At 49.6% G+C, this 18,670-nt stretch overlaps 1 protein-coding gene across 1 annotated transcript; it reads left to right on the top strand.

Annotated features, from left to right (window-relative positions):
- The first annotated feature begins 5,881 nt into the window (after positions 1-5,881).
- SCN2B (sodium voltage-gated channel beta subunit 2) lies at positions 5,882-17,968 on the top strand. Its single transcript, XM_066245834.1, has 4 exons — positions 5,882-6,137; positions 12,791-12,957; positions 13,263-13,473; positions 14,144-17,968. The coding sequence occupies exons 1-4, from the start codon at positions 6,068-6,070 to the stop codon at positions 14,341-14,343; spliced, it is 648 nt and encodes a 215-aa protein (XP_066101931.1). The 5' UTR covers positions 5,882-6,067; the 3' UTR covers positions 14,344-17,968.
- The last annotated feature ends 702 nt before the right edge of the window (positions 17,969-18,670 follow it).

Here is an 18,670-nt window from a genome sequence, read left to right as displayed (position 1 = left end):
GGAACCCCTTTAACCCAAAATACCCAAGTCCCTCTTCCCTTCCAAGGAGAGAGTTGGGAAGCAGAGCTTGGGGAAGAGGTCTGCATAGCTGAGGGCTGCCATTCTGAAGGGCAGGAAAGCTGCTGGAGATGAAGTGAGTTAGGTCTCCTTGTAGTAAGCCCATCAGCAAGCAGTTTTGTTACAAGAATTTGCCATGAGTTAAGTCTACAGAATCCCAGATGCCTCCATGTTCAAAGGCTGCCAGAAGCACACAGGTTTCTGCCAACAGAAAGCAGTTTGAGGGGGAGGGAGTGGGGCCACCAATGAATAATGAAGCATCAGATGACGCTACATTTGTAGCACCAGAGTTTGGTTATTGGCATTGAAAACAGTTCAGTCTGTCCACTGGGGACCAGTAGAGGATCTGCTTTCTTTAAAAGGCTTCAACCTTCCGCCTGTCCTTCAGTCTTTTGTTCCTTGTTGCCACCCCACTCTTTTTTTTCCCTTTTGCCTGGTCACTGTGCTTACATGTCTACATTGGCCATTAAAAAACCCCCACTGTGTGTGTGTGTGTGTGTGTTTGGCAGAGCTCATGCTGCCGCTGAATAAGCTCAGCTACCTAGAGCCAAACAAGCTTAGGTTCCAAGTTTCGTCCTCTTACTAAGAATAGACAGAGTTTCCCAGGACTACAGACCTGTCCTGACCAGGTTGTTTGCAAATGTGGTCTAGTCTTCCTCAAGAGTGATTAGGCAACCCATGACCACTTCTGTAAAACCCAACTCTCAAAACACCTCTTCTTTATTAAAAAATAAGGAAACTCGGAGCTTTCTCAGAAAGCTAAGGCCTTTGTGGCGAGAACTTCCAAAGCACCTGTCTGAACTCCATGTCGTATGTTCACGGCCTTCTGAATTCAGAATTCAGGTGCCATCTTGTCTATCCATCCACACTGTCCATATTTTTTCATGACAGGAATCTTGTGTTACATATAGCCTTGTCTTTCCGTCTTCTGAGTCTTTGCTCTTGGTGTTCCCCTGCCTAGAACTCCCTTTCTCTTCTTACCTACCCAAATCAATACTCCTTTAAGGTGCTGCGTGAGTCCTGCCTGGGGAATTTCCTATTTCTCATATCTTCCTAGATGTCCCTACACTTACCAGATTTTATCTTCTGTTGTCCTCTAGTTGTTTTTAGGTGTAGGGCTTTAATTCTCCCAGAGCTCCTAAGCTCTTAGAGATCCTGCGTTAGGTCTTTCTGTGAGCTCTGCAGCATCTGACCCCATGTGAGACAATCCTTTGTGGAATGGAGTTCCTGGGGAGTGGAGTGGGAAAATGTGCACAGGCAGCTGCTGACCTGGCTCCCAGTCCTGGTTCGACCACTGTGCGAGGCTGTGTAAGGTCAGGCTGATGGAGGTTCTACTGGGCGCTAGATACAAACAGACATTTGTTCTCCATTCATTCATTCTCATCTGCTCAGAGACCAGTAGAGGCCCAGCAGAACATCAGAATAATAAGACAATCCCTATCCTTAAAGAGCTACAGTCTAATTGGGGAGATAGGAAGTGTCAACAAAAATGACAATACTCTCCAACTTTTATTAACATGAAGACCCAACAAATACCAGGTGTACCTTGATTCCCATTCCTTAGGAAATGGTATTGTCCTCATTGTGTTATAGTGAGAGTTTATCCATTTGTCTACCTATCTAGAATGTCAGCTCTCAAAGGGTGAGCTGTGTTTCATGCATTTCTGGGTCTGCAGATTCTAGCTTAGTCTGTCACATGTGGGGCATTAAATAGATATTTGAGTTTGTTGAATGAGGGAATTGATACACAAATGGGTGAATGCACTTAGTCTCACAGGAGCAAAGAGAGAAGAGATATGTAGAAGGTAAGAAGTGAGTGAGTCTGACCTGTGGTGGCACAGTGGATAAAGTGTCAACCGGAACACTGAGGTTGCCGGTTCAAAACCCTGGGCTTGCCTGGTTAAGGCACATATGGGAGTTGATGCTTCCTGCCCCCCCCCTTCTCTCTTTCTCTCTCTCTCTCTCTCTAAAAATGAATAATAATTTTAAAAAGTGGGTGAATTTGTAGCGATTTTTAAAGAAAAGACTGGGAGCTTGTTGAGCAGACAAGAGAGGAAGGGCGTTCCTAGAAGAGGGAACTGCAGAGGCAGAGACACCAGAACGTGAAGCCCCGCGTGAGGCAAAAGAAACCTTACCTGGTATGGGGTGCCTTGACACGGCCGTGGGCCAGAGAAGGGAGGGGAATCAAACAGATCTCTACTTTGTGATTCCTGAGTAGGCTTCCAAGTGTTCTGCATGTCACCTGAGGCCAGCATTTAATCCTAAACTTGCTCCTGCCTACCAGCCCCTTTTCTCAACCGCAAACCTGGCCCCTTGCTCATGGGGAGCAGACCTTTTAGTACTAGATGAAGGCAATACTTCTCAAACTTCAATGTGCTCAGAAAACTACCTGGAGCCTGACCTCTGGTGGTCGACCTGGAACGCTAAGGTCGCTGGTTCAAAACCCTGGGCTTGCCTGGTCAAGGCACATATGGAAATTCATGCTTCCTGCTCCTCCCTCACCCCCTCTCTCTGTCTCTCTTCTCTAAAATGAATAAGTAAATAAAAATTTTTTTTCCATTTTTCCGAAGCTAGAAACGGGGAGGCAGTCAGACAGACTCCCGCATGTGCCCGACCGGGATCTACCCAGCATGCCCACCAGGGGGCGATGTTCTGCCCCTCTGGGGCATCGCTCTGTTGCATCCAGAGCCATTCTAGCGCTTGAGGCAGAGGCCACAGAGCCATCCTCAGCGCCCGGGCAAACGCCGCTCCAATGGAGCCTTGGCTGCGGGAGGGGAAGAGAGAGACAAAGAGGAAGGAGAGGGGGAGGGGTGGAGAAGCAGATGGGCGCTTCTCCTGTGTGCCCTGGCAGGAATTGAACCCGGGACTTCTGCACGCCAGGCCGACGCTCTACCGCTGAGCCAACCGGCCAGGGCCTAAAAATAATTTTAAAAAAAAGAAAAAAGAATTCAAGGATCCTTTAAAAAACAAAATGAAACAAAAAAACTACCTGGAGATTTTAAAAACATTTATTGATTGATTTTAAAGAGAGAAGAAGGGAGAGAGAGAGGGGGAGAGAGAGAGAGAGAGAAACATTGATCTGTTTCTTCTGCATGTGCCCTGACTGAGGAGTGAACCAGCAACCTTTGCACATTGGGATGATGCTCCAACCATCTGAGCCACTTGGCCTGGGTGTCTGGAGAGCTTGTTAAAAATGAAGATGCTGATTTCTTGGGCCTGAGGTGGGATCTGTGACTGTATTTCTAAGGAGCTTTCAGGTCATGCTGATGAGGATGTTAGTCTGGGGACCACACTCTGAGGAGTGAGGCCCTAGGGCCCATGTAACTAGGCAGCTTCTTTGTGGCCTCAACCAGACCTTCCAAAGGCCAAGGAAACGATCTTCCTTTGGATTATTTGTAATTCTGCTTCATCCAGCAAGTCCAGTAACGAGTGTTATCTAGTAAAATCTGCAGGGGTGAATGGTACTTGGTAGAAATGCCCAAAATAGGGTTTCACTCTCCAAATAGTTTATCTCTGATATTAGTATTTCATTCTGCAAAATAATTCTTTGAGTTTCTGCTCCCCAGGATTTGTTAGCTCCTCAGGAAGACTTGCTCTTTTGGACCAAATGAGCATCAGGAGGCCCCAGTGAGCAAGGTTCTGAGGTGGGGGGCTCTTTATCTGCTTCCAGCTGCCGGGGTGACTCACCTCTGAATTGGCACCTTCTGACCCTTCTTTGTCAGTCACACACCTGTTTCTCTTAAATACTGAATAGAAGCAGAGGAACTTCTGGATCCACCTCTTATCTCAGATGTCCCCAAACAGAAGCTTCTAGATAAGTGGTTTCCCTGAGCCTCACAGACACCCTCAGCCGTATTGCTAAAAAGGAGGAGGCCGGCTACGTCAAACCAAAACTCTCTGCCTGACATGTGCCTGCGGCGGCAGCCGGATGACGGTGCCGCTGCAGGACCGGGATGAGAGTCTGGAGCAGCAGCCGGGGCTAGACTGCCCGTCTACCCCTCCAGGCACACTTGCCAGTCCGCCACTGCTGACTGTGGAGGAGGCCAGGGCCTGGGGGCACTGCGGAGGAGCCTGGCTGTGGCAACGGGAGGACACTTTTCTCCCAGGTTGCCCCTTCTGACCCTGTTTTCATTCCTATGGACTGTGTGTCCCGTGGATGAGCCGGCCGCAGCCAGACTCGAACAAAATGATGAAGATACTTTGGAGACAGAGACTCTCTGCAAGATCCAGGCACGAACAATCACCTCTAGTGTGGTGGACAACCACAGCGGTCTCCTCACCAGCCCTCCGCCTTCAGCAACTGCCACCAGAGTCTGGCCCACTGCTCTGCTCCGTGCCTAGAACAGCAGCAGTGGCCCCGGCCAGATTCCTCATGGTGTCTGCTTTCCCCCACCCCCTCTCCAGATTCATTCATTCACTCAGGGCTGGCCCTGCACAGCTATACATCACCTGATTATGGAGTGACTGCTCTGAGCCAACCACTGAGCGGGCACCCCGTTTTGTTACTCTATACCCTGCCCCTTAGCATCTTCTTTATGTCACAGGCCGAGTAATGTCACTTGCTTATGTAACCCAACTTTCTCTTCCATGTCTCTAAACAAGCTGAGAGAGGGTCTCCTCTTTGTGACGGGCAATGTGGGATACTGGACACACCCAGTGCTTCACAGGGATTCACTGTGAATCCCGGCTCGGATTCTCCTTAACTACCAAACACATGTAAACTTGTCAACCTCTGTTTCCTCATTTGCAATAAAAAAGAAGGAGGAGGAGCAGGAGGAGGAGAAGAAATCGTCTATCTCAGGGATGCAGGTTGAAGAATCACATGCAGGGTGCTTGGCACAGAGTGAATGCTCAGAAATATTAGAGATTCTCTCTCTGATGCATCAGTGGCCCCGCAGAAGTGCACATGATTGCTGCATGAGAACCTGTGTTCTACTCAAACATCTCCCTGAAAAGGGGGTCACCTTCTCTCTTAGGGCCTCCTTGGTACTCTACCCCGAGTTCTCCTACTTGCGATATTAGCCTCTTTTTACTTCACTTTTCAAAAGAAAAATATTTCAAACATACATGATAGAAGAGAGAACTGTGTAACGAACCTTTTGTACCTTTCAAAGGTTTCAACAACCAACAACACTTACCTCCACCACCTCTTTTTTCTTCTTCTTGGAATATTTTTTTTCTTCTTGGAATATTTTAAAGCAAATTCCAGTCATCACATCATCTCACCTATAAACACTCCGGTGTGTATGACAGATAAAGATGTTGAAGAATATAGCCACAATAATTAGGAAATGTTCATTAATATAATCTAACACCTAGTCCATATTGATTTTTCCCCCACTTGTCTCAAAAATGTCTTTTTATTGTTGATTTGATTCACATCAGATTCAATGATAAGATCTCTTAGATGTTTTTACTGCAGCTTGTTTTGACATGTTCTGTTTTCAGTGAAAATGCTGAAAAATAAGGAAGTCCTTACTTCCTGAAAGTCTCCTAATTCACTTCCCTGAAATCTTTCCAAATAACAAGTATCTCCTTTTTTGGGTATGTTTGAACGATAAAAAGAATCCCCTCACCCTTACAAGCAGCTTGGAATTAAATAAGTTCCTCTAATAGTTTTCAAAACCCAACAATTATCCAAGTTAAGAAGACAGGCAGGATTTGCTTTAGTTCTTGTTTTAGAGGGTAAAAATTTCTGGGCAACTTTCTTCTTTTCAGAAAGATTTTTTTATGCCCTCCCACCTGCTTTCCAAATCCAACAACCACAGAATTTACTCCATCCCTCTTTTTTCTCTCTCTCCCTTACACACTCCCTTTTTTTTTCTTCTTTTAGTAGCAACCTACAAGCCGGCCATATTAGAGAGATGGAAATAAAGCTTCCTTAATGTTATATGTGTCTTTGAAGTACATTTGTGCATTTCTTTTTAGCACCTAACAGTTCTTCCCTTGTAGCCCTCGGCCCCTCAAACCCCCCTCTCCTACCTCCCAACTAACATCTCTGTCTCTGAAAATGCACAAAGATGCCTGGCTACCTCGCCCTGTCTTCGGTCTCACGGGGCTCGGTCTCTTTTTCTCTTTGGGTAAGTCAGACTGCACATCTGCATGCTTCCGAAGGGCCAGCGGTGCTGCCGCAGCTGGAGAGGATGGGGCGGGGGTAGAGATGCTGCCGGAGCCTTTCCTGGGTGTCCTTGGGAAGGGAGGTGCCAGAACTGGGGGACATATTGCTGGGGACCGCGTAATTCTGGGACTGCTTGGTTACAGATATGCTGCGTGTTGCTCAGGGATGACACTTGTCAAAGGAGGTGATGTCCGTGTGGATTTCCTTGAAATGGACCTATGTGTGTGTGTATGGAGGGTGGGGGTGGATAGATCCATCTGCAGAGTCTCTTCACGAAATTTTTTTAAAGCCAATGCAAATGTGGGGTCCTGAGACTTCATGCTTCCTCAAAGGGCTTCTTTTGTGAACCTTGATCCTGGGAGGCTGGTGGATTTAGGATATTAGGAGAGACTGTGCAGGAGAGTTGAGGGCAGAAAGTCGAATTTGAATCTGACTTCCTGAAAACCTGCACCATTGATTTTCGAAATGCATTGGGGAGTGGGTGGGAAACAGGCTTGAGAAGTGGAGGAGGCCTGTGGCAGCAGAACGTGCCTCTGGGCCAGATGGAGTGGAGGAGGGGCCAGGTGAAGGGATCAGGGAAGAAGGAAAGAAAACCATGGACCAGTGCAGTGTCCAGCCTAGCCCTGCAGACTGCCCTGTCAAGAGAGCCGAATGTTAATTTTCATATTTGATCATTCATGAACTTTCTAGTGGGCAGGTGGGCTAGAGAGTTATTTGCAAGATTGCTTTATAGTTAGTTTCATTCTTACTCCTAAACTTATTTATTGCTGGTATAGCAATTGACGGGCAAGCCCAAGGACTGTCCATAGGAATACTCCATATCACAGAACCTCTCTCTCTCTCTGGTGTGCTGTACTGGATTATTCAGCAGGAGTGCCACACAGAGGCAGAGCGGAGCCCCAGAAAGACGGCGTGATAAGACCAATTAGCTTTGCCGAGTTATTGGACATATACAACAGAGCAGGACTGTGTGACAGAGTATGAACTTTGGCATCTGATCTGGGTTTAAGGCCACCGTTGTCATGTACTTCATATCTGTTGGCAAGTTACTTGACCCTCCTGAGCTCCAGTTCTTCCGTGGGTAACCTGGAGAACACCTACTGCATTCTCCAGCTTTTTGCTTTTTGCTCTAGGTGTTTTGTGAGTCTGGCATATAAGCAAGTCACATGCTCAATAATAGGTAACCCTTATGAAAACATTTGTTATAACTCTCACATTACAGGTGAGGAACCGGGTACAAAGTAACTTGCCCAATAAGATCACATGACGAGTTTAAGGTGAACTAAGATTTGAACACCTGCTTGTCTGATTTCAGCACGTTCTTAAGTGTTGAACTCTACTGCCCCCAACGTTCAAGAAATGTTACTGCTATGGTAACCTAAGTGGCTGAAGATCTCAATTGCAGGCAAAAAGTTGAGAGTAAGGAGCTGGGGATGGAAGACAGGTGGCCTCCATCTGGGGTTAGGGGGAGCTTCCTACTGGAGGGAGGCAGCCTGTGAAAGCCTTATCTAAGGGAAGAAAGGAAGGAGGCTCAGTGGCCAGGACTAGGGTGTAACTTAGGGAAAGGTGGATCTTGGATGAAGAGCTTAGGGCATAGGGGCTGCGACGTGGTGATGACAGGAAGCTAAAGCCTCTGGAAACCTGGGTGGGGAGAGGATATAGGAAGGGAGACATTGAACATGAACTTGATAGGTGCTGTGATGAGGCATGCCCTGGCACTCCAAGGCTGATGGCCGCAGTGGACAATGGAACTTGGGGGTTGTAGTAGCATCAGTTCTCAAGACGGAGAGATACTACAGGTGACAAGGGAGGAGGAGACTGTGTCAGAGACTGAATTTGTGAGGATGACTGCAGAGCTGGGGAACTTTGTGTACACATGACAAAAGCATGTGAGATTAGTTTTTAGCTAGAAACAAACCAAATGATTGGGCTTCCCTAGAGTTTTTCTCAAGACTGTTGGCTCTGTGGTCACTGACCTGGTTACCAAAGTCTGGGTTATGTTAAGAGAGGCCTAGAAGTGGAGTCTGGTCCTCACTCAAGTCCACTGCATATATCTGCTTGTGGAGGCAGGGACTCAATGCCTTTCTTTCCTTCTATAGACTTTTATTGAGCACCCACTATGTGTCACATAGTGTCCTGGGTCCAGGGATACCAGCATGAATAAGAATCAGTTCCCCAGAGCCTCTGAAGAGATGCAAGCACATAAACAAATAATAGCAACCCAGCACTGAATATGCTGTGGTAACAATAATAATAATGATGATGATGATGATAGCAGCTAACCTTTGTTGAGGACTATGTGTCAGGCACTGCTGTGAGCTTTATACACCAGTAAGTTATTTAATCCTCACAACTATTATTGTCTCCCATTTCACAGGTGAGAAAACTCAGGTGCTGGGATGTTAATTATGCTGCCTAAGATAAGACCAGGGCAGCCCTGGTCTTGGCCACTTTGTGACCCCCGGTCATGTGGAGGCAGTGAAAAGGGCAGAAGGCTGTCACTGGGGCCATGCCTCATTAGCTGGTGTCTGCAGTATGAGTGGGAGGACTCTGGGTGCAGAAGGGTGAACTAGCTTCTCAACTTGAAGCAAAAACATGTGTGAAAGAAAGAAGAGTGAAAGTGGTGCTTTCAGGAGCTCTGGGGTCACTGGAGTGGAGGAAGCATGGAGGGCTGGAAGCTGGCAGGGGACACAAGATGAGCATGCTGGTTTGCCCCAGATTGCAAAAGGCCTGGAAGCTGTGCCCAAGATACTGGGCTTTGACCTTGAGAGCATCAGGGAGCCAGAGGAGGTTTGGGGGCAAACGCTCTCATGGCTGCATGGGGTTGGACCGGGGTGGGTGCCCGTCTGAACGGGAAGGCAGTGTAGAAATGCGCTAGGATTCATACTCACCTGAAAGGCAGGGGCTGCCCGAAGGGACAGTGTGGTCCAGAAGATTGAGGAGACAATTTCTCTGCTTAGACACACACACTCTCTCTCTTTTCACCAGGAAGAAAATAAACATACCTCATAGTTTGCTAGAGGATTGGAAAGAGTGAAGAGAATTAATTTTTAGTCTCTGTAGGAGATAGTGTTTGGCAAGTGATGAGCAAATTTTTGTGATCTATGCAAGATGGCCCAGGAGAACCCTAGATGACACGGGACCCGAGAGGCCAGCTGTGCTTGAAGAAAATGAGGAAGATTAGTGCTAGCGATGTTTGGGAACCGAGATAAAATACTACCTCCTTACTGCACCCTGTTGATCATCATTTCCCTTTGGGGTGGGGGCTGGAAATCAGCATACCCAGGCCCAGACCTGGTTCCAAACAGAGAACCAGGAAGGGCTCCCCTTGTATGGAGGCTCCTTTAAGTAGAACTGCGCCCCTCTGACAGGCCTGCCCAGACATGGGGGCTGGACCTACTGTTAGACAGCAAGAGGTCTGGTCCCTGAGATTCCTTGGAAAACAATCACACCCCCACCCAGCCTCAACCCCTCAAGCCTCTGTCTGGAGCCTGGCAGCCTGGGTTCAAATCTCACTTTGCCACTTACTAACTTGGGCTACTCATTTAACTGCTTTGTGCTTAGTTTCCGTATCTGGAAGGTGCAGGTGGAATAGAGATGTGAGCATTAAACGAAGTAATATCTATAGAGTACTTAAACAGGGCCTAGAACACAGTGAGCACTTTGTTGCTATTATTTCATCCTTTTGTGTCCCTAGCTGTGGATTCGGTACTTTACTGAAGCAGCAGTGTTCATCAAGAGACCAGGATTTTGCTTACAGCTCTGACCTCCTTGAGATGGTTTCCTTGTCTTTAGTGAGGGCCTGGAGTGGTGAAAGGCTTACCGGTCCTTGCCTTGAGCCTGAGATCCAGGTAAGGACTCAGGCTGAAGTGGGCCTCCTGGATTGGGAGTCAGAGACCATGGTTCTGGTCCAGCTTGCCCTGTCCTCTGTGTGTGTCTCTCAGGGCCTCACTTTCCCCTTTGGTAAGACAAACAGTGCTGGATCTACAATTCCTGACTTCCTGTGATTTTGTGACTGCCTATTCCTTTCCTCTGCAGTTGGGACTTGGCAGTTGACCTCTCTGACCAGTAGAGGGCACGCCTATTCTACCTAGTGCTTCCTGCAGGACCTGTGCTGTCAGAATTAGGGGGAGGGACCCCCTGCCAGCTACAAAAGTTCCCTTGCACCCCATGGCTCTGCCCTCCTGCACAGCAGGGTGCCGGTTTCTTCAATGTGAAGGGTCCTGCCTCATGGGATTCAAGTTATAACTGAAATGATGTTGTGGGCTGGGGTGGGACAAAGGCCAGGGATGGGTCCACACCTATTTCCTGGTGTCACTTGGAGGCTCCTTTTGGCTTGGGGGCCCTGGGAAGGGAGCAGACCCTTTCCAGGGAAGGTGGTAGAGAAGCAGGGAGCTCCCAGCAGATGAGGTAAGCTCAGGACAAGGCCCTGCCAAGCTCCTCCTCTGCAGATTTCTCTGCCTCTGCAGAGCGGGGGTGGTGATGGCATTCTCTGCACCTCCTCCTTGCCTGGATCTGTACTAGGTGCTCTCATAATGGCAGCAAAAGTGGGGAGAGGGGACCTGGGCTTTGCTGTTCTCCTTGGCCGCCCTAGTTCATACTCCCTGATGGGCATTTCAGTGCACACTCAGCAGCCAAGGCCTTGCAGACGGGTCTGCATGCCTAGACCTCCATCTAGTGCTTCCTTTTGACCTCCGGGGCCAGCAGCAGAGCATCTCCTGTTCAGAACTCCTTCCCACTGGCCCTGGCCCCTCATCCTAAGGCATGGCCTAGCAAAAAGATTTGGTCTTCCCTCTACCAGACTGCAGTCTGAGTAGGGCCCTGCACAACAGAACAGTCTGAAAAATGAGTCCTACAGGGGTCGTACTCTGCTCCAGAAGCCTTTTCTTTTTAGGTGACAGGACTTGGACTTTCAGGGCGAGAGCTCCTATTACTGAGTACTTACGACTAGGCAGACTGTGCATTGTGCTCTATCCATTTTATCTTATTTAATTATCATAACAACCCTGGGAAGTGGGCATCGTCAGCTGCATTCCCCAGTAGAGGGACCGAGGCTTAGAAGGTACAGGATCTTGCCCACAGTCTCGCAGCTGACTGAAGGCAGAGCTGGGATTGAGCCCACATCTAATCAGATCTCAGGTGGTATTCATGCAGAGACAGCAACAGCTCTTGACTGGACAGCTTCCTAGTTGCCCTCCCCACTCCCAGTCTCTAGTGGCTTCCAGTCTCACTCCTAGGTGTTAGATCTTAAGTCCGTATTCTGGTCCACAGACCATTTGACTTGGTCCCTGCCTGACTCTGCGACCTCAGGTCTCACCATTTGCCCCCTTGATCACTCTGCTCTTTGTGCCTCAGACACACAAAGCTCATTTCAGCCACTGGGACTTTCCTCTTGATGTTCCCTGCCTTGGAACTTGATTTCTTCAAATTTTCAAACGGCTCACTCTCTCACTTCAGTCAAGGGCTACTTATATGTCCTCTCTTCCGAGCAGACTTCCCCGACCACTGATATAAAACAACTCCCCCCCCTTACCTTGCTTTATTTCTTAGAGCCTTGCCATGTATCACTGCCTAAAGTCACATTATTATTTTCTTTCCTTGTTAATGTCTGTCCCCTTCCTAGAATACAGGTTCCATGTTGCGGTGACTTTGCCTGTCTTGTTTATAACAATACCCCCCAAGGCCTAGATGAAATGAAGGGCATAGTAGGTAGTTTATAAATATTTGGTAAATGAGTGAATGAATGATTGATGCTGAATATTACTGTTTGTCTGCCCTAGATTGTGTCAGAGTGGGATGAGCCTTTCTCAGCCCCTTACCCAGGCCTACTGGACCAAGTCCGGTGCCCTTACAGAGTTCCACAGAGGTCTGCAATTCCCATTCTGCCAACCTTTCACCCCATGTCAGCACCTTGCTGTAGTGTTTCTAGGCCTGCCATCTTCAAAGGGACTCTTGTCCTTGTAGACTCATCAGCTGGTCCCTTGGGACTGTGTCTGTTCTGGGGCACCTGTTCCCTCCCGCTGCTTGTTTGCCCTCTTTCCTGTCTGCCTGATGCCTAGGGGAGGTGCTGGGGCTGGGCCCGCTGCACTTGCTCTGAACTTGGGGGGCAGTGTGAGGCCTTCTGAACCTCTGTTTGCCTTCAAGGCTGCCTGCCCATTGGGGTCACTGCAGCTTCAGCTGGAATAGCTTTGGCTCAGCAGAGATGGTTGGAAGTGGTGGTGAAGACGAAGGAAACTGAGGCCAGCACAGTGAAATTTTTTCCAAGGTCTTCAGCTAGCAGTCAGCAATGGTGGGACTGGAGTAGGATGGCCAGGTGGAGGGTCTGCCTTGTAAAGGTCCTGGGAGAGGCTAGGGGCCATTTGTCTGTCCCTGGCTTGATAGATGATTTTGGTCTCTCTCTACCTTAACCTTGTTCTGCCCCCCCATTTCTCCCCCAAGGCCACATTTGTTACCCCTTAAGACCTTTGCCTACCCCACCCTGCCCCCTGAATAATTCCAGCCATTATGAACTCACCTTCGCTAAGCTCCACTCCACTTCTCACCAGAGAGAGCAGCCTTGTCCCCTGCCTGGCCATATCAGCCAGAATACTCACCAGTTTGTGACTTTGTCCGCAGTTCCACCAGGGTGGAGCATGGAAGTCACAGTACCTACTACCCTTAACGTGCTCAATGGCTCTGATGCCCGCCTGGCCTGCACCTTCAACTCCTGCTACAGAGTGAACCACAAACAGTTCTCCCTGAACTGGACCTACCAAGAGTGCAGTAACTGCTCTGAGGAGATGGTGAGTCCTGGGATAGAGGTGGGGTTGGGGGAGGAGGCAGGAGTCCCTGCAGCATGAAGTCCCCGTTTTCTGCCACCTGCCCTACACTGGACCAAGCCCCTGTGGTTCCCTGGTAGGCTGTCTGCTCAGAGGACTCCGGTAGAAGGTGTGTTGTTATGCCTGGGTGGCCCTGGGGAGGGTGGTGGGAATCTGGAGGTAGCTGCCTGTCTTCCAGGTAAAGAGAATGCATGGGAGGAGGGGTATACCTCTTTCCCTGCAGGTCCTTGCTCATCCAGCCCCACGTCTTGTCCCCTGCCCACCCCCAGTTCCTCCAGTTCCGCATGAAGATCATAAACCTGAAGCTGGAGCGGTTCTGGGACCGCGTGGAGTTCTCGGGGAACCCCAGCAAATACGATGTGTCAGTGACACTGAGAAATGTGCAGCTCGAGGATGAGGGCCTCTACAACTGCTACATCATGAACCCACCCGACCGCCACCGTGGCCATGGGAAGATCTACCTGCAGGTTCTCATGGAAGGTGAGGGGCGGGCAGCCAGAGTAGGGAGCAGAGCAGCTCACTGCGGCAGCAGTACTGGCTCAGGGCTACTTCAGAGAGGCGAGGCTGTGTCCTCCTGAAGGGAGGGAGCTCGTGTTGGGCACAAGGCATCCCTTTTCTTTCCTCCAGTCCTTAAGGCCTGGGAATGCATCTCAGAAAGGCCTTATACCGCTATCAGTCATGGTCAGGATCTTAAGACTCGTCATAGCAGCTTTTGTTTACTGGGCACTTACTATGTCTCTGCTAGAGAACTAAACTCTCTATATATGAATTATCTTATTCCATCCTCCTAAAACCCTAAGAGGGAGGTACTGTTATTTTACAAATGAGGAAACAGAGGCTTGGAGAAGATAAGTTATCTAAGATCACACCGTTAATGAAGAATACAATCAGGACCCACATTTAGGTTTATGTGATCTTGTAATTACCACATCACACTGCCCTCCCCTGGGGCTGTCAGACAGCCTGTGATTTTAAGGTGGGGACTTAGAGGTAAATAAATGGCTTGGGTTGATTTTTGGCTTTGACTAAAGTTCTTTCTAGGAGGAGAGTAAAGTCAGGACCACCCACACATACTGTGGGAGCAGTGGGTGGGGGAAAACTCCCTTCCCAGCCCTAGTGCTCAGCAGGTCTGTTTCTCTTCCTTCCCCAGAGCCCCCCAAGCGGGATTCCACAGTGGCGGTGATTGTGGGTGCCTCTGTGGGGGGTTTCCTGGCTGTGGTCATCTTGGTGCTGGTGGTGGTGAAGTGTGTGAGGCGGAAAAAAGAGCGAAAACTGAGCACGGATGACCTGAAGACAGAAGAGGAGGGCAAGACAGATGGTGAGGGCAATGCAGACGATGGTGCCAAGTAACAGGCGGCTGGCCCTGCGGCCCCTCCCGTGTCCCGTCTTCTTCCTACCCTCTGCCTGTATAATGTGCACCCCCTGCCATCTCTTAGTGTGCTTCTCTTGAACCAGGATCCCAGGGCCGACCTGGTGGCCTCCGAACCTCTCACTTCATACCCCCTACCCTGCACCAACAGTAACCCACCTCTCTTTCATTTGAGAAACCTGCCGTGGTGTGTGGGCTATGTGGGTCCTGGGGGGGGGGTAAGTGGGCTCAACCTGCCAGGCCTGGAGAGGAGGCAGGAGGTGTGTATTAGGTCCTAGGGAGAAGAGGAAGGGGGGTAGTGGTGGAGGAGGGGTCAGCTGTCCAGCCCGCACAGTGCACAGACTTATCTGATGGCAGCGACAGAGAGGACTTGTGGGAAGGGCAGAGGCTTTCCCGTGCTGCCTCTCAAAGGCCTGGGCTGGGACATTGCACCTCTGGCCCGGGGCAGCCCTATCAGGCTGGGGTGTGATGGGTTCCTTTAACTTGGGGGTGGGGCATGTTAAAAGGACAAGTGTGCACACATCTTGGGCATTGAAGGAAAGATAAGATTGGAGGCGAATGGGGGTGAGCTTTGGTCCGGGGAGCTCTGCTTTCACCTCCTTCCCCACTGATGGCTGCTGCCATGGAAGCCATGTGGTTCTCTGTGGGCTGTTGATCCCTTGGGGGTTCTGGTGAAAATAGTACTGAGGAGCTCCTCAGCTGGGTCATGGGAGGTCGTGTTGTTCCAGGTAGTGGTCATTTCCCACCATAGCTGCCCACCAACAGGAGACAAACTTTAATCACTGTAAAATGGAGTTCACTGCAGACTTCCTTCTCTAAAAGGGTGACCACCGCCGGCCTGGGCCAGGAGCAGCCAAGGCGCTGAGGTTAGGAGGGGACGGAGGCCACGGGCAGAGGCGTTGATGTGCGGAGTGGAGGCTTCGTTTGAAGTGGCATTCAGACTTTCCCAGTTACCCTGTGCAGAGTTTCCATCCGACTTGACTAGAGGCTAGGGAAGGGAGGGCCTCGAGAGAGACGGGAGGGTCCTGCGGCCCCGTCCCATGTAGAGCATGTTACACCCTCCTACCCCGATGCTCCCTATGGGGAAGGATGTAGCATCTGTGAGAAGCCAACTTTCACTGCCATTTTACTCTCATTGAGAGGGAATCTCAAGAGAAGGAGAGGGACCAAGGGAGAAACTGCTGGTGTGAAGAACACTACCTTGGAAGACCCTCAGAGACCAACTAACCAAGTCATTCATACTGCAGAAGGGGAAGCTGACAGAAATGAGGGTCCTATCATCTTTTCCTCTGGCCCCTCCATTTCCCATTTGAATGCACAGAGCCATAGTTGTCCTGGGGGGAGGTGCGTCCATCTAGCCCTGTTCACCTCCCAGGAGTCCAGCCTGTCCAGGCTATGACTGAGGCAGGGCTGAGTGATGGGAATGAGGACAAAGCTGCTGACAATGCCCCCTCCCCTGCCTCAGGCAGGCGCAGGGAGTCAGAGCAGAAATGAGTCTGGGGGTAGGGGGTAGAGCCAGGACAGTGATAGTCTCAGGGCCCATTCTCTGCCTCTGCCCATTAGATGATCAATTTGGGGAGTGAGCAATAGCATATGGGAGATTTAGTTTAATTCACTTTAGTTCAACATCCATTTATTGAATACTTCCAGTGTGCCGGGCACCGTGTCAGGCCATGGGGGTGTACATAAAGCCATAACAGAGTCGGGAACTGCCAGGTCAGCACTGTGGGGACTAAGATGAATTTTTTTGGTGCATCTAATTCCATTTGTGCAGCCACTGCTTCCAGGGCTGGAGTTAGGGAAGAAGGAAGAAATTTCAGAATCTGAGCCCTGGGAAAAGAGGGATGGAAAGAAAGGAGAAAGAGACAACAGGGAAGAGGGTGAGAGGCTGACATAGTGGTGGATGGGCGACCAGCCAGAGAGCTCCTGGGTAGGGAGGGTCCAGTCCACATGGAAATTCTAACTCTTCTGCTCAGTACCTAACTGCCAATCAACACACTGCCAGGGGGGTAGGCTACGCCACCAGAATGCCTGGGCCAGGCAGACATTGCCCATCTTTCAAGCCAACCAACCGAGAGGGGAGAGATGGGTGGTGGGTCCCTCATGCCAGCTGAAACCAAGGGTGGTTGTAAGACACTTCTGCAGTTTGCAGATACCACTTTTTTGGCAGCCTCTCAAGTGCCCGCCTCTCCCAGGATGAGTGAGGATCCATGCTGATGCTAAGGACCTTTCTTTTTCCAGGACTCATAACATTCAGAGGAATTATTTGTAAGATTCCCCAGGTTTATTCCAAGAAATCCTAACTCTCCATAAAGTAGCCCAAGACTTCTGTGCTCCTTCCTGTCTCTGCCTTGAACCAGTGGGGCATAGGTAGGGCAAGTCCTCCTCACGGGCCTCAGGGGCCTGAGCAGATGGGGAGGGGCCAGGAACCACCTTTGCCACAGGTGCCCATGCTCATTCGCACTTTTCCCCAAGTCTCTCGGAATCTCCTCAGGAAGGAAGGCTCAGAGCTGCTCCCCCAGGGCAGGGAGGTTGGGAACCCAACAGGGCTTCTGTGAACAGAGATGGGAAAGCGAGAGATGTTCCCACAGCTGCCAGCTCTCTACCTTGCTGTCTAGTTTATACCAGCAAGCTGCTGCTTTTTCTGCACTGTGGGGTCCAAGCCCCACTCTGACTGCATGTTCCCATCACTGCGCCTGCTGGGCTCAGTCTGCTGGTTTCCTCCACAGCACCCCTCCCCACCCTTACTCCTGCTCTCCCAGAACCCCTGCCTGTCTCTTTCTAACTAAGGGCCCTTGTAAAAAGAGACGGGGGCTGGCCAGCCCATGGAATTTAGCTTATGAGAACAAAGCACAATTACTCAGGACTGAAACGCCTTGAGGTGCCTTGGAACTGGCTTTGGAGATATCTGCCCCTTAGATATGGACTAATCACCTCTATTCCCAGTTAATAAAAAGGAAAAGTTGACTGGGTCCATATTTCTCCCTGGGAGTCTCCTTGGGGAGGTTGGGCTGATAGGTATTGACAAGGTCAGGTGAAACAGATGGACAATCGAAATACTGGCCAGATCCAAAGGATAGTCCCAAGCCATAACAATGGCTTGGTGAATTTGGAACGGGTGATGAATAATGACATCTTCCTTCCTGTTTATGTCTTAAGGACAGACAGCCTGTATCTTCTGCCGTGCCTCTTGCTGATATGTCTTCCTTTACGAAAGCTTGCTGATGCCTCTGTACACAGTCTCTAGTCTCTATATAGGTATAGATATATATACAAATATAAGACCTCACTATATCCACCCCAAATGTTACAGTGGGGAGGGAAATAATCATTTCTCAGTGTTTTGAGTTGATTCACACAAGTCAGATTATGGAATGTTTTTATTGCTTTTTGTGTACTTGGAGGGGAAAACTCAACTACTTATGCACTCTCAAGGTTTTATGTGTTATATGGTGGTTGCAAGGGGTGTTGGGGAGAGAAACTCAAATGGTCCCCTGTGGCCCAATTGCTGTGATGTGTGTGCTTTTTGGAGCAGACCGAGTTTCTTTTGCAGTTTGTCTTCTCGATTGGATCTATTGCTATAATAAACAGATTGTTTTCTCTGAACTTCCCTAGAGTGTGGCTTTTTTTTCAGGGGTGAAACTGAGGTAAGTTGAGGCTTTGCTAGGATCCTGACAGGGACCCTTGATGCTCCCTTCCTGGGAAAACCATTGATATGGCCAGGACCCCACCAAAGATAAGGTTCTAGCTCACTCTGGTTGGTGGACACTTTGTCTCTTCCCCTTTGTCTTCCTAGAAACCTGGGAGACTCCCAGAGGCACCCTGGGGACAGGGTGGCTGAGAAGCCACTTTTTGGAGGGTTCTTGGTTATTTCTGGAATAATTTAGAACAACAACCTTCTAAACCAAGCTAACTGTTACCCTGATGTTGTCTGTTCTTTCCACAAATAGGTGGGTCATCTTTCCTGCTCCCTGTTTCTTAGCTGTGACTAACTAGGCAGACTTTTTTTTGCTGACTCCAGATTCGGGGAAAAACAGATGACAGCTGGCCAGTCTGCCCTCATGCAACTTCACAAACGAGGGTGGCGGGGGAAGAGTCAGGGTGTTCATGTCCCATCTGTGTACTGCTGCATCCCTTTTATGTACTACGGATCAGTCCTAAGGTCAGGACCAAAGGCCGCCCCTGAACTACGGGTTCCACTTTGCAAACACATTTGGTCTTTTACTCTCTGGTCCCTGTTCTTATATCTCTTTGCCTTTCTCTCTCTTTTTATACGTGCGCATGTGCGCGCGCGCACACACACACACA

This window comes from Saccopteryx bilineata, chromosome 1, assembly GCF_036850765.1.
Source record: "Saccopteryx bilineata isolate mSacBil1 chromosome 1, mSacBil1_pri_phased_curated, whole genome shotgun sequence".
Classification (NCBI taxonomy): Eukaryota; Metazoa; Chordata; class Mammalia; order Chiroptera; family Emballonuridae; genus Saccopteryx; species Saccopteryx bilineata.
This window is presented reverse-complemented; position numbering and strand designations above follow the sequence as displayed.